This window comes from Telmatherina bonti (assembly GCF_933228915.1).
Source record: "Telmatherina bonti genome assembly, chromosome: 21".
Taxonomy (NCBI): domain Eukaryota; kingdom Metazoa; phylum Chordata; class Actinopteri; order Atheriniformes; family Telmatherinidae; genus Telmatherina; species Telmatherina bonti.
In genome coordinates, this window is record NC_136630.1 from 21,523,662 (window position 1) to 21,546,646 (window position 22,985).

General features: G+C 38.9%; 1 protein-coding gene across 1 annotated transcript in view; it reads right to left on the reverse strand.

Annotated features, from left to right (window-relative positions):
- Positions 1-22,985, reverse strand: part of snx29 (sorting nexin 29) — a 172,821-nt gene that overhangs the window by 15,786 nt on the left and 134,050 nt on the right. Inside the window, exon 19 of the mRNA XM_079260506.1 lies at positions 16,186-16,326. Coding sequence (XP_079116632.1) covers positions 16,186-16,326 — 141 coding nt within the window. The remainder of the gene's footprint in view (positions 1-16,185; positions 16,327-22,985) is intronic.

The window sequence follows — 22,985 nt, forward strand, 5'->3', positions numbered from 1 at the left end:
CAAAAAATCGGAATCGAATCGGGACAAAAGCATATCGTCACAGCCCTAATATATATTATATTTTATATATACATATATATATATATATATATATATATACATATATATATATATATATACATATATATATATATATACATATATATATATATATATACATATATATATATATACATATATATATATATATATACATATATACATATATACATATATATATATATATATATATATACATATATATACATATATACATACACATATATATATATATATATATATATATATATATATATATATATGTGTGTGTGTATATATATATATGAATAACTATTTTGTTTTAGTGTAATCAAAGAGAAACACTCGGAATCTTTACCTCTAGGAACTGAAGAGAAAATAATAATCTAAAGAAGTTAACATTGCTTGGCAAAAAAAGCCAAGTTAAATGTAACCAGAGCCTATATGGTAACAAGCATGTTACCTTGACAGAAAACACACATTTTTGTTCTTTTACTCTTCCTGAAAATAGAATATTATGTTTACAGTGACTGTTTTCTCTTTTACCTGGCTGTACTAAGGAAATTCATGTCCCAGGCTGAGCTTACTTTTTGCAAAATAACTTGCTGTCTTTGCTGTTTAGGTATTTGTTATATACATACGGCTGGCCAACATTTCAACCAAACATGCTAAGATATCAATGTGACGATTCTTTTTTTGTATTATTAACTGAGATAACAAAACAAAAACAGCAACAAGAAAATACCCAAAATGTCGTTAAAAACGAACATTAACCAAATCTTTAATTTAACATAAAGTCCTTGTGCATGAAAAGAGGGTTTGCAGCGTGGGTACATGCTGGTCACAAAACAAGGTCAACACTTCTGTCCAAGCCAGCCCACTCTGGACCACAATGGGGCTGAAAAGGCTGCTCTCTAGGTACCATGTTTAAACACTCGCCAAACTGCGAGGCATGCATAAAACATCACAGGCAGTTCAGGAATACTCAGACAAGACCTCCACAATGCCTTCTCGTTATAATTAAAAGCACAAACATGTATATTGCATAATATGTGAACACATCATACTAAGCTTGGTTAATAATTCACTTTGTGGTTTCTGATTAATTAATCGGGGCAGCCTTGGCTCTCGTCCCTCCATCTCTCGTATATACAGACGGGCCAGCTGCCATGGGCAAACGCTACTTGTGTAAGTACCATTTTTATCTGGTATGACTACCTTTCAGGACACTTATATAATGCACAACTGTAATCAACATAATTAAAGCAAAAAAGTACAGATATCACTGAACAGATATATACCATCAAAGACGACATCTTTTGGATTTTTTATTTTTTTTATTTTTATTCTTTTGTTTTGTGAAGTATAACCTTTTAAATTCAGCGTCTCTGTCATTTTAAACGTGATATCACTTTAAATAAAAACATTTATTTTAGGTGGGCACTTTAACACCATTTTGCTGTCTTTCTGCTAGCAGGATGAACCAAACAAGTTGATTCTCCTGACCCATGCTGAAGAGAGGAAGAGGAGTAGCCATTTCAATTTAGATGGAGATTTGAGTTGTTTTCAGAAAACAGAAGTATTTGTTATTTGGTGCTTGGCTGCAGATTTACAGGATTACTGGTCTTGGCCCACTTTTGTCCACTTCAAGTGCCGCTCTAACTGTTGTGCATAAATGCATTCAAATGATGGAGTTCATGAACAGCATTCTTATTTTCCACTCAGAGTAAACTAAACATAACAAAAACATCAACATTGTCCCCTTGAGTGAAGAGAATTACAATGAACTATGGCGACATAAACACAAGGTAAACAAGTATAACTTTGTTTAAATATAAAAACTTTATGCATCTCTTCTCTTTTAGGCAACAAACAAACGTTTTGTTTTTCTGTTTCTTCAAGGTGTCTAATGTGGAGCATTTTTCTGCTGTTGGTTGTTTTGAAGTTGCACCTCTTCGTACGAGGAAAGCAGGCTGAATGGATCCTGTGCTCAGACAAGCGCAGTTTGTCGGACCCGTCGTGCTTCCTTCATCCTTAGTACTAGTTATTAACTTTGAAGGTCCAAACTGTAAATTGAAGCAATAAAAATTCATTTGCACCCATTTCAATCAACATTTTATGTAATTATAATTTCTTTTATAGAGGAATGGACTGTGTAATAGCTCTCTTGGGGCTGTGCAGGTTGTGCTGTCGCATCTTACTTTTCTTTCCTTGCAATGGGTATTTCACAGTATGTGTACGGTTTCTGCTGTGTGGCTGGATGCTTCTACAGTAGATTACAGTGGATTGTCTGTTTGTTTACTTACTGATCAATAAAATGCAACAAACGTAACAGTGTCAGAGTCAAAAACAAATTTCCCTAAGGGGACAAAAAAGCAAATCATATCATAGTGCATCATTTCAGATGCATGCTGAATGGCAGGCTGTGCTTTAGTAATCATACTTTGGAGCCTGAAGGTGCCCCCTTAGTACGTTGACATTAGAGAATGGTATTAAAATGGTATATATTTTATGGGATGTAAGATCATTGCAAAAATTATTTTAGATGCACAGTTTCTGATCACCTATATTTTCAAGGTGGCAGAATAGTACAAAAACGTGCTTATATGATCTTCAGAGTACAGCACTATGTACTGTACTCTGAAAGAAAATTCAGCGCTCAATATTAAAGGGGCGAAATGTTCATCCTGGACCTACGTCAGAAATTTTTATAAATTAAATGTAATGAAAAATACTTTATTAATTCCAGAGACAAGTTGCAAATGGATGAACTATTAATGCTTGAATATTAAACTGACTTTAAAACCGTTTTTTGTAAAGTTTTTTAAAGGTGCTTGTAAAGTTTTTGTAAATTCACACAATGATAGCTCGTCACCGTTGTGTGAGTGAGCGACGGAACAATTCTACTCCACAGAAGGAGAGCGAAGCAGTGCCAAAACCCTTCACCGACAAAGTCCAATAAAAACAGCATCAACTGGAACTTGTGTGTTTATTAGTGCTGAGAGCAAGAGCAACATGACCCCGTGTGATTTGTTGGAAAGTCTCAACCATGAAATTCAAGATTCACTTTACTTATTGCATAAGCTTGTACAATGAAATTACAAAATTTTCTCTCTGCCTCAAAAAAGTCATCACAAGAGAAAAATATAATCTGTCACGGGGAACTTTGTAGGAAGCCAAAAATGTCCAGGGGCTTTCTTCCTCTCAGGGGGGAATGGGCAAAACAGTTCTCAGGTCTGTTCATCAAAAAACACCAGCTACAGAAATGCAGCCGGGTTGATTTATTTCATTTTATTTATTTAGTGTCTTTGCCACCTGGCCGCGTATGACTGATGATGCAAGTCTTGTAGTTATTTTCATCTCCTAATCGCATCTATTAAAAAGGATAGTGCAGCAACACACATGGTAAAAATACAGTTGATCATGTCCAGCAGTACACATGCCAACACACAGTCCTCCTCTTGCATATTTAACCTCCATCTTTTATAAAGTGCAGAAGTCACAACAAGTTGCAAAGCCAAGCCTGTAGATATGGGAAGAAAAAGTCTCAGATTTTCCTTTAGGAAGTTCCTAACCGGACGATGGTCTAGGGTGGGTTGCGCTGTCTATTCCAACAGTGATGGATATTTTCCATCCTTATGTAATCACAAGTAATGTTGGCTTCTGTAAAAGTACAGCCAAAAAGAGCAAATTAAATCAAGATGTGTCTTGCAACACATGTTGGAGAAAGCAAACGAAAATGTAGAGAAAGACCAGAATTTGGAGGAGATGCTACAATTATGTTATATTTTAATGAGCCAGCTTATAAATGATAAATGTTCTGCACTCACTTTTAACTTGGTGGTTCTATGAAGTTCCCGCCCACACATGCACACAAGTATCAGGGGGGAAGAGTTGGGTTCATGTAAAATCAAATATTTCACTGTGAACATAATTTCAAGATTATAAAGTCTAACACATCCATTTAAAGTTTATATGCTAACTTTAAACATAAGATAATGAAAAGAAGATAAGTGTCTATTTGAATACTTCTGCAGTTTCTGTAATATGAACACATTAGATTTACTTGGAAACATAAATAAAGATGGCACATTGCACGAATGGAAAAAGTTTCAGTTTTTTCTTTAAAAAAACAAAAACAAAGGCATTCAATGCCTTTGGAATGCTGCAGCTGCAGCTCTCAGCCAATCAAATCATAGCACAATGTGAGAATTACTAAAGACAGGTCAGATGTTGTCCCCAAAATGTCATTTTCTTCATTATGTCCTCCAACTGGGGGACTTGGCACTGTTTTATATTCAAAACAAGCCCGATGCTGGTGAAGGAGTGAAGTGTGTGTACAGTAGGGCTGTGACGATATGCTTTTGTCCCGATTCAATTCGATTCTTATTTTTTGGGTGCCGATTCGATTTAAATTGCGATTCACACAATTCTTCAATATTGCTGATTTTTGTAGATTAAAAGCAAAAAAAAAAATGTATAAAACTTATTTTTTTGCTCGTCATTTTTCTTCATTTCAATTGGGAAAAACAACCCAGTAGGCAGACCATCATTCTGCTGCTATAATGCCCAAAATGACTAATTAAAAGTTCAATAAAAACAATAAAAATTACCACAATTTTGTAATGGATTGTACTTATATATTTGGAAGAAAAAAAAAAAGATTTCTTTTAACAAAAAATCGATTTTAAAATTGTGAAGCAAAAAAATCCAGATTTTCAATTTTTCGATTCGATTTTCCCCACCCCTAATGTACAATATGTACTTGTTCAGCTTGCTGAATACTACATTGTGTTCACTAATGCAGATAAAAGCTATGTTCTCTCTAAGACATATTACACATTTTGTCCTTTTTACTTTGCAGCTCCTGGAAGACAAAAAGCTCAAAAGCTCCATTTACACACTTGAGAGGGAAAAGAAGAGAGAGAGATTAAATCTGGAGCAAAAATTTAATGATTTTATCAAAGCCGAGGGCGAGTGAGTAACTGGAATGAGCAAGAGTGGGAGAGGGTGAGACAATTGGTCAAAAATATTGCTATAAAGAGGGAGAACACACAGAATGGCAACTTTGGACACACGCTGCAGAATCTGTTCAGGCTGCAGCCAATCAGAAAGCCTGACAACCACACCCTGGGGTCTCATCATGATGCACCTTTGATGCGATAAATCTGCCCCCACCTCCTTTCTCTTTGTCACAAAGTTAGCATCAGGAGGGATTTGACAGACAAACTCTGACACATTTATCCCGTATGCCTCGCCTGGACCCTGACAAATCAGCTGGTTAAGAGTTGTCAATGGTAGCGGGAGTGCAGCTGTATCTGTGTGTAACATCATCTGTATTGAGTCACGCAGCTGGCCGGTCTCGCCTAAAGCATTAGAGGATGGGGGGGGGGGGGGGGGGGGGGGGATGGACGGACTCATTAGCTTATTAGCAGGACTGAGATGACAGAGGCAGAAAGTGAGGGAAAGAGACAGTCAGGCTGATGGCGTCCTCACAGCTACTACTGTCAGGGGTCAACACTGCCACTGACACGTGTCAGCCTTTGTCTTTTGAGATGGAATTACACATCGACAATGCAGCCAACAGCGTCCATGGCATGCTCATCCCCAAGACCACATGGTCACTTTTGCAACTGCATCACATGAGTTGTGTTTCAGATTAATGACTATTATGTCTGTCAGGTGTCGAGCACAACATTTTTAAATTGACCAAACAAGAAAGGAAAGAAGTTACCTTCAATCTGAGTGGTGAAAGTTAAGTGCAATCATCTTTTAATTACAGTTTTCATCTTATTTTTGCCTCACCGATCAAAGCAAACCTGAGGTGATATTAATGGTGAGATTTTGTGTTTCTTCATGACCTCATTAAAGCAGACATATAAAGTGACAGTATGGACTCGAGTGCTACACTTAATAATGATTAGGAGCTAAATTTGCTGTAATAAGCACATTTCCTGCTAGTGAATCTTTAAGTGATTGTGTGATTAGTTAGTTACGACAACCTATCTTCAGCATCTTCAAAGTCTAAAGAATGTTTGCGATACCGCGCATGCTATGTAAAGTACCCAGTAAGGGTATGTTCTTTTATTTTTTTTTTAAATAGTTGATGGATGCTTCACTACCTAATCTTATGACGAGGGATGAGTCCTTTAGTTGAAACAGTAGATGAAATTATGACTCAATTATACATACAAAACATCAAAGCAAACAAATTGAAAAAGGTTACACAAAGTGAAGCAGTATCAATAAAAAGGCAATCTACATGTTCGAAGAGGAGTAGTAAGACGTACAAAACTTACTAAATCCTGCCCCCTTTTTTCTAAATTTCATTGCTATACCTAATATAATTCCCACAAATGACATAAACAATGCCTGTAGATCTGGATGTAGGTACATGAGCAGCTGCAAACATCCCAGATAGGCATGTTCACTTGGTCAGTCATATAGAGCATTCAAGATATTCATAGGAATGCATCAGCAACACACACATATTCACTCTTACTGCATTATCCATCAAATCTAAAAAAAAAAAAAAAAAGTCAAAGAATAAGAATACCAATATTCTTATATATTTGCCACATTTCACAATCCATCTGTGCTGATCTACCATCACATCGTATGCTAGTACAGACGCATCTGTATGCGCCCTTGCCAATGCATTCATACATTGTTTCAATTTGCACATCCTATCTGGTATATACAACAATGCACACAATCATATTCCAAACATATACATGAAACCTGCTCACTCCCATACCTCATAAATATATTCTGTTCATATTTTGTCTTAAAAAAGCTGATATTTGGACGTTGTTTCAATTCCACACTGATTTTAAATAACTAATACTACCAACTCATATTGTCTTAATATAAATTTTAACCTTTCTCTAAAATTATACCCCTCACTTTTTTCCTGGAACATTGTTCGAAGGTGACATGGCAGTAAGGTGTTCTTGGTTTTGTATAAAAATTCTGCTGGATTAAAATCTATTATGTCATTTTATTTAATAACTTTAGACTTACCCAAAAGCGGATTTGTGTTCAAAATACCCTGCTGACTCAAATTGCTCCATCTTGCATTTTAAATAATGGCTACAATAAACTTTTATAGGTGTTGCCCCAAACCTACAGTAAGTTAAATATGGTGGGACCATTAAACAGAACAAAACGTGGAGTGCTTTGGTTTACAAAGTCACTTGCTTTGGTTATTACAGATATGCTTCTTCATAGTTGTAGATGTTTTTAATTTGTGTCTTCCAGAAATTTTTTGTAATTTATGATCACCCCAAACAAATTTAATTTCGGAAACCCTTTCAATATGAATTTGTATTTTTGAATGTTACATTTGAATATCATAAATTTGGTCTTATTTAGATTTAATGATAACTTAAACAGAAAAAAACATAAAAACCAAAAACTAAAGATATACCGAAGATAACATGTCGGTCTTCTCAAATGTAACATGTTTTCTTGATATCTGCTCCTAAAGCTAAGTATTCAATAGGCTATCATCAACACTCACGTTAAGCTAACATTTGGATTTGAACTCAAGTGACTCAAACATGATCAATCCAGGGTGGGGTACTGCTGGCAAATATGGCCAATCACTGGGCAGTTGTATGAAAACTGCCAGAGAAGTCAGTCAAATCAAGTCAAGCACAGATAATCTCACTAAGGGGCGCATGTGCAGGTTAGCTATTACATGTGACAGGCAGGTGTGAAATGTTCTTCCAGAAGTTTCCTGGCTACAAAAATCCAAAGCCTGGCAGATGCTTTCTGACAAGTTCAGCTGTTTCTTTTTGAGTTGTCAGTCATTTCTGAGTGTCTGTGTGTGTGTCAGTGTGTGTGTAAGAGAGCATGTTAACAGGCATGAAACTGAAAGTCCTTCACATGTAATGCAGTTAGCAAGATGTGTGTGTGTGTGTGTGTGTGTAAACATTTTTCTTACTATGTGATCATGATAGCTTGTTTTATCCTTTTCAGAGCACTTATTAATAGTGTAGTCTCTCCCTCAAACATTAAACAAAGTTAACATTCTTTCATTATCCACACATAACAGTGTGAAACCCCATGTGGACATGTTTGTGTGTGTGTGTGTGTGTGTGTATCAAAGTCAGCCTTGGTTTGCAAAGTGCCTGTAATGGATAAAAGCATGACAGAGACCAAAAAGAAGATAGCAGCGAAAATGGAGATAGAGAAACAGATGGGCTGGGGAAGAAGATTCTGCACAGCTACAGCTTTTATCTACAGCTTTTATCTACACAGGTTGTCACTCAAGACTTGGCATCATACTGGATAAATGGCTCGTCTTCTGTGTAACTTTATCTCTTTGAAGATAGACACTGTATTTTTTTTTTTGTTTTGTTTTAAATGATGGGGTCATTTTAATCCAGCATTCACTCAGGAGAAAACTATTAAAACATTATGTCCATAAATAATACCCATGTTACAAACTATCCACTACTACAAACTACTTCTGACTGCATAGGCACATTTGAACGGAAAGATCTGCATATGTGGTGAGAACTGGGAGGGCTCATAAAAATGATGATGAGATGCTGTGCATTTATCACCTTCTGTGATTGACTTCAAAGATCTTTGGTCACAAACACCCAAACAAATTTCGATCAAACTTCTCAACAGTATAGTCAGCTTCTATAGTGATGCTCATGCTAGATAGCTGGTATTGTGCATGACTGGTCCTATGATGGTATTTGGAGTTTTCTGAGCTTTCTACAGTGTTACAGTGTTGAATCCTCATCAGACATGTTAATGGCACTGTTTTTTATCACCTAAACGCATGTTTGAGTTTGAGTTCCAGCACGCTCTCTGTTCGGTTTCCATGGTGACAAAAAAACGCGTGGTTTTAGAGAGTTTTTTCTACTTGGAAATCCTTGTGACGTCCCGGGGGATAAGGTTCGGTGATTGCTTACCTTCTACTGGTTAACAAGGGCATGTACAAATACATCAGGCGGGTGGAAAACGTGGGATAAAGTTATTTCCAACGATGGCTGGTGAGTTTACCAAAGAGAGACATCCTGCTGCATTCGTTGCTGTGGGTTGCTGTTTTCCACTTCGTTTTCAGGGTCTGATTCAGGTTCGAAATTTTAGGGCTCTATTCTATATGTTGACATTGTATTTTGTTTTTTATCGAGTTCATATTAGCCTAATCCTTCTGTTTATAAGATGTTACAATGACGGCGAAAGCAGGTGCGGTGCGCGCTCCCGATGTAGTGCAGTGGAGGGAGGCAGGCTTAATGCGGAAGACTCTAAATCCACTCGTTTTGCCCGCAGGCTGATCGGACAGTCTACGGAGAGGGTTAGTCAGAAGTAAATAAAGTGATTTGTGACAATAACTCGATCAATCCCAGCCCTTCTGGGCTCAGAAATAAAAATAAATTAGCCTGAAATGCACATAATAGTTCCACTTTAAGATTCTCCATGAATTTTAAAGAAAAGCTGATGAATATTGAATAAAAACCAGGCCATTCACTGGTAAGAAAGAGACATATTAAAGCTGGAAAAGTGCAGAAAACTTTGTAAAATGTAACTGCTCAATAGTACAGAACTAAAAACAGTGATGTCAGTAAGTTCTGTGCATGTCGCAGAACTTTTATTCAACCATGCTTTTCAACCATGTTTATCGAGGTGTGGTCAAGGGGGCAGCTGCTTAAGCAGAGAAGCCCAAACTTCCCTTTCATAGGCCACATCTTCTATTTTTTCTTCAGGAATCATAAGGCATTCCCAGGCCAGTGAAGAAACATTGTTCATCCCCTCGGCTTTTTCCAGGTGGGATGTGGCCAGGGCACCTCCCCAAGGAGGAGTCCAGGATGTATTTTATCCAGATGCCCTAACCACCTCAGAGGCTGCTCTCAACTTGGAGGATCAGCAGCTCTGCTGGAAGCCCTTCCACTGTGGTGTGATTTTATGATAGTGGTAATACTGGTCTTGGCACATATATTCAGGTGTGCTGCAGTACACACACACACACACACGCACACACACACACACACACACACACACACACACAAAAGCTGTGGAACAGTAGTCCAACTTTGGACACCCTAAAATAAATGATGACATGGTGATCAGCTCTCTTGCTAACTGCTGTCTTTAGTTGTGTATATTTTTGCATGTTCACGTGTGTCTCTGTGGGATATGAACAGGGGGAGGACTGAGCCCACTGTCAACTATGGAAGCCCAGGGAGAGTGTTGGCAGAAAATATTAAAGAGCAGCTATATCGAGCCACATCAAAGCTCTTTTTGTCTGTTAAGAGTTGACAAATGTAGACGAAATTTGACAGGAGTATAAATGGGAGTGAACATAAATTTTCAAAAAATTTAAAAGTGTGTCAGATTTTAAAAAAAAAAAAAAAAAAAAAAAAAAAAAAAAGATCATTTCACTACAGGAATATTCTGGTATCTGAAATTCAAAGACTTGTCAAATTCAAACTCTGGGAGGACAGCTTTGCATCCAGACCGAGAGTCACCTCATCTTAAAACAATGAAGTCCAAAACTCGGTGCATTAAGGGCTAATTAAATTAAATTAAATTAAATTAAATTAAATTAAATTAAATTAATGTAGGTTTATGAAAGCCTTTTAGATGAGATTATAACTGAAGACATTCCTAATATTCATTCATTCATTATCCTAGTCTGATTAAGGGTCGATGGGAAGCTGGAGCATATCCCAGTGTCTTTGAGCGAAAGGCAGGGTACACCCTGGACAGCTCGCCAGTCCATTGCAGGGCGTATTCCTAACATAAGAAATACATAATTATATATCAAAAGGTATGATGATTAATTAAAGTTATCCTTAATTTCCATTTTGTATGTTTAATATAAATCATCATTGCTAAATGTTCGATTCTATTCTATTCTACAGTCATTCAGCAGACGCTTTTATCCAAAGCGACTTACATATAAGTGAGAACAACACAAGCACAAAATTAAACAGTAGAGGACATCGTAGGAAGGTGCTAGTGGACTGTCCACTTGGATGCAGATCCTTGCATGAAGTGCTATAGGCTTCTTTTTTTTTTTTCTTCTTCTTCTTTTGTTTACTCCCTTCCCACCATATAATGTCACCTATGTTACAATACAAAGAATTAATATCATAAAGTTTGTTGCAAAGAACTGGGCTAAGTTCTCCAACTTTCCACTAAATACAGCGATATTAAGTGTTGAAGTGCTCCTTGAAGAGCTGAGTCTTCAGTTTGCTCTTAAAAGTAGACAGAGACTCTGTAGAGCGGACAGAGTTTGGGAGATCATGCCACCATCGTGGCACAACAGAGGAAAAGAGTCTGGCTAGTGATTTAGTCCTACGTTGTGGTGGTAACATGAGGCGTCTTTCACTGGTGGAACGCAGCTGTCGAGAGGGGGTGTAGGCCTGGATTAGGACATGAAGGTAGACGGGAGCCGTTTGAGTTATTGTTTTGTAAACCAGAAGCAAGGCTTTGAATTTGATGCGTGCTGCAACCGGAAGCCAATGAAGAGCGATTAGTAGCGGAGTGACATGAGCTCGTTTGAGTTGGTTGAAAACCAGACGCGCTGCGGCATTCTGGATCATCTGCAGAGGTTTAACAGAGCATGAAGGCAGACCTGCCAGTAGGGAATTGCAGTAATCGATGTGTGAGATGACCAGAGCCTGAACCAGAAGCTGAGTCGTATGTTCTGTCAGGTACGGTCTGATTCTCTAGATGTTGTAGAGAGCATGTCGACAGGTACAGGCAACCAAGGCAACATGGACCTTAAAGGTCAACTGGTCATCCACCATGACCCCAAGCAGGCGTAGGAACAAGTGTGACAGAGTCGAGCTTCACACTTAATTGCGGATGTAAGGAAGGATTGGCTGGGCAGACAATGAGCTCTGTCTTGGACAGATTGAACTGAAGGTGGCGAGCCTTCATCCATGCCGAGATATCAGCAAGGCAAGCTGATATTCTCATTGAGACGGTTGTGTCATCCGGAGGAAAGGAGAGGAAAAGCTGAGTGTCATCAGCGTAACAGTGGTAGGAGAAGTCGTGAGAATTTATGACTGCACCAAGTAAGGAGGTGTATAATGAGAAGAGGGCCGAGCACCGACCCTTGAGGCACCCCTGTTTTCAACTCATGTGAGCTGGACACTTCACCTCGCCAGGATACCCTGAAGGATCTTCCTGAGAGGTAGGGCGAAATGTGAACCCGTTTTGAATGTCAGTAATCTTATTTGATGTTTCTATGTTATTCCTGTTTTAAACAACAGCGCTGCTTTTTAGCTCAACTAAAAAAGAGAAGGTTTTCACCACTGCTCCTGGAGAGCTAGAAGCAAACACTAACGGCCAGAAAACAAAACATGGAACCCAACAAGGTTAACCTGCTGATTACTGAGAAAATTCACAATTTCGCAAACACACTCACACAAACACACACACAGGTGCATGCACACACCGTACGAGCTGCAGAGACACACTGTTTTGGTAAGAAAATGCGCTTCAACTTGCAGAGAGATAGACACACCATTTCAACGAGAACAGCAATACCTTTTGTACACACATTTAAACACACACACATACCAGTAAAACATTTAATTTTCCCCCCCATGCACAGAAAAACAAGCGGTATTGTATTCCCAGGCTTCGATCTGGTTTTACAGACACATTTTTACTTTTACTTTAACATGCGCGCGCACACACACACACACACACACACACACACACACACACACACACACACACACACACACACACACACACACACACACAGTTGGCATAAAGTCACACCCAAACCTCCTCAATCTGGCACTTATAATATCTTTAAGCTATAAAGCCCCCCACCTGCTTCCTCGTTTAATTTTGGTCTGGACATAAGGCCCGTAATTCTGTTTGGTTGCTGGAAGAGCCACTTTTAGAAAACTGAACAATTGATTGAATTGGGTTCAATTTGCAGTTTCACTTCACAATACCCTTTCATTTGTGGTTTGTGGAAGATTGTTCTCAACTCAGCCTTAACTTATTTAAAAATAAAAAAAAAATAGTCGTGTTCAGTTTTCAAAATGTCCTGCAGATGGCTGATGCAGCATCTGCCACCGCAGTTCAACACAAAAGTAGAAAAACCTACAACAGACGCAAAAAGAATGAGATTTCTAGTTTATTTTATCAGTTTTATGCAACACAGGATAAAGTCTGATCTCAAACCAAAAACATGCTTTGCAAGCATCCTGCACAACTCACATACTTATCCCCAAATTTGTCTGGAATACATTTCATTTGCAACTTATTACAGAGTTTATTGCTCACTTTTAACGAGACCCTGCTTGATGGGAATGAATAAAAAACAACTTTAAAACCAAAGGACAGATGATGAAAATGAAAGAGGAAATCTGTCCTCCAAGGTGCGACGGGAGTGCAGCCTCATCAGAGTGTGTACAGTATGTTTAGAAAGTAGTAGAAACTGTGAAAAATTAAAGCAGATACAAACAGTGTGGGTGCAGAAAGGAGATCCGGAGAGGCAGATAAAAATGGCTCCACTTGATATAAAAAACGATGATGACAAAGAAGAGGTAAAGGTGATGTGGTAGAGAGGAATAATGACAGGAGAAGACAACAAGGACGGGAAGAGAACAACAACCACGAATCAGACAGAAAAAAGGGATTTAAATAAAACTAGGTTGACGGAGAAGAAAATTCCCGGTGACAGATGACTTCCATCATTTCCGAGCGTGTCAGTGACGGGAAATAATTGCATTATACTGTTAACTTTACTGTTTTTACAGCTGAGCACATTTGTTTCAGGAGAGTTTCATGCATTCGTCATGTTAGAAAGCATATTTTACTTCATGAGATCCATGTTTTTTGGACATGATCTCTTATAAAGTGGACCTCCGGTGGTGTGAACCCACTCTGCTCTGATCCTGCAGAATGTGCCGTCCCCATCCTCATGAAGCAACAAAGGCTGCTGTCTCTGCATCCTGGGCGACTTCTATGAGACTGTGAAAACCAATAATTCACACAAACCTGCAGCGTAATGAGCTTTCAGAGAGCTTTCCAGAACACGAGGACACCAACCGTCTAAGCCTTTGATAGACACTTGCCCTGCCCACACGATCCCACACTGTCACGCAGGCAGAAACACACATACACACTTCACCTCTTGTCACGGCCTGCGACTCTGTGTTCAGTCCAGCTTCTGACCATGAAAGTGCTGTGTCTGTGAAGGTGGGAAGTCACACAGCTGCCTCTGGCTGCACAACCATCAAATCCAAGCAGTCAGAGAATTGAGGTCAGAGCCAAATTATGTCCAAAAAAAGGTTGGAGGGAGACAGAGGAGTAAAGGAGGAAGGGAAGGAAATAAGTGAGAAGAGGAGAGAGAGAGAGAGAGAGAGACAGAGAGATAGAGAGGTTTTCCAGCTGGAGAGGAATGCAAAAGCAGAAAGTAGAAAAAGATGGCGGAGTTTATGGTTAAACGCTCACCTGACCTGCACTTCATTCTTTCGACAGTTAACAGCTTTTAAAGCTGTTAATGGGTTGATGGTAATGTAATAAAAGACAGGTGCCTATAACAGCTTGGAAATTTAAAATGTGTTTTTTTTGTTTTTTTTTTGTCTTGCTGCACCACTGACGATCATCTGCTGTGCTTGTTATTGTTTCCAACCTCATCAACACTGAGTCAGGCTCACACACCAAGCTGTACCGCCGGCAAATTCTACAAATCTAATTCATCTGCTGCTTAAAATGATTGTAAGGGACTTTGACTTATATTGTTTATTCACCGCTAAGCAGCTGTAATGTCACAAAGCAAAGGAAAACACACGTCAAGGTGTGGACAGATGACAAACCAGTAAGCTCTGGGCTGCAGCAAATATCTTAAACAAGGAGTCTAGGACAGATTTATTGATATAATCAGGACAGCCCAAGCTGACGTGTCGATTATTGTCCCAGACGGAGCAAGCTGGCACATTTCTGAGTGAGTAATATCAGGGCTTCATAAACATAACAGAGTTTTTTAATGTTTTTACAAAGAAAATCAGCATAAACAGAATTATTTCTTTTGTAATAATTTTCTACCTTAGTGAGGTAATTGTTTTTGTAGGATGAGCAGCAGAGTTGAGTGTGCAGGTTGTACCCAACATGAAGTCTTTACCATCTGCCTCAAACAGCATCCAGAGTTTGTTAAACTTCACATGTTAAACTGCGTCCTCAAGGACATCTCAGTATGCTCTCCTCATCACAGCCCACCCACTGGAAACAGAACGTCTCGTGTCTTTCTACCAAATATACCTTAAGATGCTAACCATTTTCATCTCATCCTCCATCCTAACAGAATTCACCATCTGCCTTAATGCAATCCTTATCCATGAAACATAAAGCCGCTGCAACCATTCACCACACTGATCCAAACAGCTGATGTTTCTCAGTGTTGATAAAAGTCACATCAGTCCCCACCCACACACAAGACATGCCAGCTGGTAGCTGCAAAGAGTCACCTTGGTGTCAAACTGGGCATACTGAGGTCCCTCCGAGGCGGAAGGGATATGCACGAGTGCTGCCAAGGCCGCAAACGAGAAACGAGGGTGGCATTACAGGGCAATCCCCAGGGTGCCGGCGGCAGTGTGTGAGTGTAAATAATGTTGAGATATCATTATGTTTAATCAGTTTATAATATTGTATTCTACAGTCATTTGGCAGACTTACATGTGGTAAGTGATCGAGTAATCATAGCAATCAACCTATCATACATGTCTCGTGGGTGGGAGAGTACCCACACTCCCACGGGAGAACATGCAAACTCCTCACAGAAAGGCCACTGTTCAAACCTCCCCCAAACGAGCTTCTTGGTGCTAACCACTACGTCACCGTGCCGCCCGGTCAGTTAAAATCCACTGGAACTTTTGTCACAACTTTTGCTGTAAGGCTAACAGGAGGATGCTGCGAAAGCCTGGAAACCCTGATTTGATTATTTTACTCGGTTTATTCTGCATTATTCCTTTAAAATATTCAAGATCAATTATCTACTGGTGATGGTGAACATACCGTTACCTGCCTGAGACACAAAACGACCCCAATCTTTCTAATTCGGCTTTAAAAAAAATCCATTTAGCTAACATTAGCTTAATTAGCCGACAAGCTACCTGTTGTCTCTCTGCGCTGATGCAACACAGGAGCATAAAACCAGACACAAAGACTCACCTTGTTCCCTATGGCTTTCTTGGGTGGGAAGTTGAAGGTGTCCACTTGTGGAAACTGGGTTCTCAGGTGGTTGTGGAGTTCTCTGAACTCTGTGTAACGCCTGTACACGTTCCACTCATTATCCAGGATGCGGATATACACCTGAGGACAGACACGCACCACCGCCATCACTGTTATCGTTGTTTCCATGATCATCAGCTGCATGTTCTCATTTTAAAAAGCCTGTGTAAATCAGAACTTACAATACTGGTATATCAAGCATCTCTATTCTATTAAAGAAAATCTATCAAAGGAGAAAAAAGAAAGAGAGGAACAATGGAAACCACAGCAGCAGAATGATAATGACTTGACTTTACACATAATTCATTAAGCCCTTATAGTGCCTCATAATAAACGCACGAGGTTGGAGAAATAATGTCCTCTTATCTTTGTAAATGTGTACTTTCCCTTACATATTGCAACACGTAGCGCAGAGTCCACAGACGTGACTGTGCTACCAACATTTCCATGCACCATTAGCTGCTTTATTCAGTCTCATGAAAGATGGGGGGAGTGCGGAGAGAAGGAAAGATGAGCCTATTACAGGAAAGAGAGGGAGCAGGAGAGGGGGAGCCGGGCTCTCTTCTCACACCACAAAACAGGCAGCACAGACAGACAAAAGGGTGATGACAAAAGCCTCTGAAGATTCAAAATGCACAAAAAAAAAAAAAAAAAAAAGCACATACACACTTTCACACAAAACCGACTTGATTCAAATCAGTGAAAACAGAAAGTGATTTAAAAATCACTTTAATGTACGCTGTATTAGCTCCGTCCCTGCCAGGCGTGTCAGAAACTAAACAAGATCAAAAACCTACATCAACACACCGTAAGCAGAAACGTACAACTGTATATTCCTAACAGGAAGTCTCGTTTTAAAGCCTCGCTCGGGGCTTCGGATCAGATGAAGGTGAATAAGCATCAGTTGTTTTTCTTTCTTCGAGACAAGCAGATTCCTGCTGAGCTGCCTGGTTGAACCGTCACAGCCAGTCACTCCAAAGTGGGGGTGCCCAAGTCAAGGCCTCGAGAGCTGCTGCCCTGCACCTTTAGATGCATCACTTCCTTAACAGACCTGAATAAAATAAATGGCTCATGAACAGACCTCTGCAGAACTCTGCGACATGCACATGAGGGGATTCAGCCGTTTGATTCAGGTGTGTTGGAGAAGGGAAACATCTAAAAGCTGCAAAATAACAGCTCACTAACAAAGTTAAGAAACGGATCACACTAAAAGGTGTCCTAAGAGTCTAATATCCTAACTATAATCTAATAATAGTATCTAATATTAAAATTAATTTTTATATCATAATAATGGCACTGTGATGGACTGGCGAGCTGTCCAGGGTGTACCCTGCTTTTCGCCCAATGACTGCTGGGATAGGTTCCAGCTTCCTGCAACCTTGAATTGGACTAAGTGGTTACAAAAATGGATGGATGGATAGATGTTATAATAATTCATTATATGAATTATTATTTAAAGATCTAATATTAATTATTATCAATAATTTTATTATCTGGCCCTGCGATGGAGTGGTGAGCTGTCCAGGGTGTACCCTGCCTTTCACCCAATGACTGCTGGGATAGGCTCCAGCTTCCCTGCAACCCTTCATTGAATTAAACATTTAGGAAAATGAATGAATGAATATATTCTCTAATAATATCCTCCTTTGATGCATTTCTGTCATTAGAAACAATGCTGCTTCCTGCAATTCTGCAAAACTAACAATCTGCCATTCACACCAACTTCAGACCCTGACTAGCCATAGGTGGGGGGAAGTAAGCAAGGACTAACCTCGCCTCTCCTGCTCATTCTTCACACAAGTATTTATGCTACTTTTCCAGTGTATAAATGGGTACAACACTTTGTTTGCTTGAAGGAGAGACTGTAAAAGTTTGTGCTTTCATCCTGGTAATTACACAATTATCGCATCTAATGCCTCCTACTGACAGCTCTGCTTTTACCAAAGTGGAAGTTAGCAGTGAACGATAAAAGCATCTCAGGAGCAACTTCTTACATACACTGACTGTGTAATTTATTAGGTCCACCTTACATTTAGCAGGATTGGATGCCTTTTAACTTAAGAACTGCCTAAATTCTTCATGGCAGAACAAGGCGGTGGAAACATTAGAGATGTTTGTGTCATACCGACATGCTGCAGATTTGTCAACTACATATCCATAGTATTCTAGGTCTAGTTGTATGAACAAGTACAACAAGTCCTACTGTTGCTGTGACTCGCAGCTCTGAACGCCGGACCTTTGTCTTTTGGTGTCTGGGATCAGATTATCAGAATGATGTGCAGAGTGGAGGATTGGGTTCATCATAAGAAACTAAACTATCTCAGTTGGGTTAGATTTTAGTCAAATTAAACATGTCCACTCAGGATGGGTGTGCAGGCAAGATCGACACCTTAAACCCCTCTTATATTAAAAATTTTCAAAAAAATAAAAAATAAAAAAAAAAAAGTAAAAACACAGCTGAACATTTCAATAGTTAGACAAAAACATCTGTATTTTTTATCCCCATTGAGACTGTTAATGTTTTTACAAACTTTTACAGGTAATATTTGCATGATTACAGGCTAGCTAATGTTGTGCACGACAGCTTCAGCGTCTTTCGTCATCATTCTTTGTCTTGATTTACCAAAAAAAAAAAAAACCACATTGGCACATGCAATCGATGCAACCAGCCAACTCACAACAACTCGAAGCTCACATCAACCTCAGACAGGTTTTGACACAGGAGCAAGCAGATAACGACCACATTTTTGAGGATTGAGGGGAAAGTCGCTTTGTTTTGTCATCCTCTGTCAGCACAGATACTGCAGGGCCGTCTAGACAGCGGAACAAACATAAAACATGTGGCATTTTTGGACTGCCATTAAAATAAGAGCCCCAGCTGAGGCTTTGTTACTTCGCCAAAGTGTCTACTGCAAAGATTTCAGCAGCTGTGACAGATAAGTCGAGATGCTGCTGAAGTTCCACAAGATGAATAGAAACCGAGGTTCTGTCATCAATTTAGACTTAAAATTTCTGCAACAATGCACACATGAAGTTTCATGTGTCTGGATCTGAAAATGATCTAAATGTTCTGCTCATGGCTCTTTATTTTAAAGTGCTTGGACACATATTTCTGTCATTACTGGGACTGTATACAACCTTGTGTAGTGTGCTGAGCTTAAATTAAAAAAGCTGCATTAGCAAATTAAGAAGATGACATCAGTTCCACAGCGCCTGGATGCCTACAGACATTAAGAAGCTCCCCACATACAGCAGCGTTAGCGCAACAAGCCGAAACCCCCGATAGCCACATCAGCTCCCAGCTTCCTCCCTGTTCCCAATCACAAACCGTCCATCATTATCTCTGTCAAAAATCTTGGTAACATCCAAACTGCTCTCCTAATATTTGAGCACCATGACTTTGATAGGTTCAACAAAACCCGTCCTCACACAGTGACAGGGCCTTTAATAACAGTTCAGAGGGATCTTGTGGAAAATGAGTTGATGGTTTTTGTCTGATGTTGAAAGCTCAGCTGTGATGGACACAGTCCTATTGTTAGTATGTAAATGGCTTGTAAGAAGATGTAAGGGGGAAATTAATGATTTAATGAGAACGTGACCGCAGAAAAGTCAGTGTTAAAAAGGGAATTTCAGCCACGGCTGCTGAAGTAAAAGCCTGTTTTAAAAAAAAAAAAAACATGTAAGATTGCCATAATTTCCTTATTTGACATGCCCGCCATTTGTAATAAAAATGTACCCTACCAGGTACAAACTCGCTAGTTTTCAGCTTCTGGCCACATCGTAGCAAAGGGAAATGTCCAGGAAATATATTTTCTTAATCATAACGGCACATGTTTGATGAAGTTTCTGTGCTGCACCTTCACCTACAGAGACTGATGTAGGAACAGAAGGTTGGCTCTGCCTCCACAACTGATTCATCACTGGGATACATTACGTCCACCTCCTGGACTTGTAAATTGCTCATTTCAACGCAGAAGATCACCTGTTTACGAGGAGATGAACTTTCATGCATATTTAACGCCAATGCTCGGCCATCTATGTATTTGCTTCATCTGAGCTAGAACGACCTTCACTAAGGAGTAACAAGCGGAAATGAACACTGAAGAGATAAAATCCTGTCGGGGGGGAAAAGGAAAGTGTAAATAGATCATGCTTTAAGGGTGGCAAAATCTCTTACAGCTAAACATCTGCTAATATGTCTGTATTTTTATCATAAATGTTCAGGATTGTGTCATACTGAATATTAGTTCAAATAATGATCACAAAAGGGATTTACTTAATTCAATAATACTTCCAAAATGAGAAATATTTTATAGAAGTATAAAAATGACCAGCGTGAGGAAAAAAAATCAAGACTTTTCAGAACTGGAAAGTAAAATAAAGTTAGAAGAAAATAAACAAATAGACAAAAACATTCCTAATGCAGGAGCGATGGCGCTTTAGTCTGAAGCATCGACCACAATGTTGTTGAAATGGGTTGTGCAGTTTTTCAGTTTATATTTATTACATAATGGACAACACTAAAAAGGAATAAATATATAGAAGCATGATGTTATTTATATAATGTGCAACAGGATTAACATGCAACATAATAGTTTCACATATAATTGCAATTTGTTCCAAACTGAAAATGAAAAAAATAGATGACACAATAATGTTGTTTTCTTTCACTTTACTGTCAGTTTACTTTAGTTCTAAATAGTTCTGTATTTTCTGCATGTCGACACAAAAACATGTACAGAGATCAAAGTTGCGCGTGACTCATCGTGTTGGTAAAAAAAAATATATATATATTATTTTTTCAGTTAGCTGGTTTTCTTTCCATTAATGATCCAAGAATAATTGCTGGTTTTCCATTCAAGTTTTCCAAAAACTTTATTTGATTTTTATGTTAATAAAAACAAAAGGAAATAATGCAGTAAGACTGGACGCCCAAATGTGTTTGTATTTAGTCCAGATCATCCAGCAGCATCAAAGCTTGTCATTTAATCTGTCCTGAGATACAGCTTAGGTTGTCATGGTTCCCGATGTTACGTGTGGTGAAATAATACAAACAGGGGTCAAAGACAGAATAAGTGAAATTTAGTCCCCCTGACATTCATTTTTTAGTTTATTTTAAATTAATAATGTAAAAATGAAATAAACAAAAGACACCACATAAATGTCTGAAAAGGAAAAGGCAGAAGCCTAAACTTATTTAGTCCATCCCCAGTTAATTATTCAACAAAACTAGCTGCCAATGCTATAATTCACATATCTTATAACACTAGCACTACTTTTGTCCAGTAACAATTACTTTTCCTTTTATACAAAGTCAAATCACAATCCGCAGGATGCAAACAATATTTATTATCATTATTTCACTACAATCATTATCTGATTTCAACAAAGGATTTTATAATGTTTTGCTGAAACTTTTTTCTAATGTTGAACTTTTTTTCTAATATTTTAGGTCTGGATCCAGCTTACTGCAAACATTAACCCCAACAGCAGAAATACAATCCTGGCTTCACTGAAACTGACATTTTCTTTGTTTTTATGGTTTAAATTGAAAATGTACATGAAAACAGTCTTGTGTCCAGGAACCTGAAGCTCTTTATGTGCATTTCTGAAAGTTATAGATTAAGACTCTCCTCCTGAAATCTGACACATCCAAATCGCTGACTCAGCATTTACCTCGCATCCTGTCTCTCCTCTGAACTCCCTTCAGCCAGGAAAAGTCAGTGCAATATTTTCAGTCACTCTCCTTTTTTTTTTCTTTTTTCTTCTGATCAGCTTTTCTGTTTTTTATGTGCGCCCAAACATCCAATATGTTGATATCCAGTTGCTGGTATGTGACATGGACATGTAAAGCCAAACAAACTTGTTACATACAGTTTTTCAGCCGTGGGATTCTGCTGGGCAATGTAGGCTGCAGAAATGTGTAATAAATGTCAAAGTGCCACCAAAATGACTCAAAAGCACTCAGTTTATATCTACAGTCTTTTCTTGTCATTTTAGAAATTATCAGTAAAAACAAGACTTTGATTAATCCCTTTAGATCTAATAATATCTGATGAGCAGACAGAAATATAACAACACTGAAAGTGATGTAGTAACAAGGTGGTAGTTGAATGGAAAACTGTTAATTCATTTTTTTTGTCCAGTGGATGTAAAGGGGCTAACAGGTTGTTTCATTCAACCAGGATTAGAGAAAACCACAGGAACCACAACCTGGTCTGAGGTCTGAGTCCCTGTACACCATGCACAATGCATGATTCAAAGTTTCTAACCACATGTGTGAAATGTTAAATGTTCAGTGCCTGAAGCGTACAAACTGCAGAGCAAGACAGTCAAACCTCCTCTACATCTCTGTGCCTTTCAGCATGATGGCTGCAGAGGGAAATAGGTCCTCGCATAAGCGTGAAATAACTTCAGAAAAAGATCTGAAAGAGAAATCCTCTGAAGATGTAATTGCTGCTTTTTCTTTGCTTGACATTTAACTGGCTCTTTAGCCTGAGGGTATTCCAATCAGCAGGTGGAAATGGGATTAGTTGTGAGCCACAACTGAGAAATGCAGAAAGTGCAGATGATAATGTCGTCTCTCAGCCTGCTGTACCTCCCAGAGAAGACCCTGGACTGCTGATCTGTCAGACAGGCGGACTGTAGGAGCTCTGGCTGTGGTGAAAACTGTCTGCAAACCCATTTCCAACACCACATGAGGCCCATAGAGATTTTCAGACTTTCCACTCGGTCTCTTC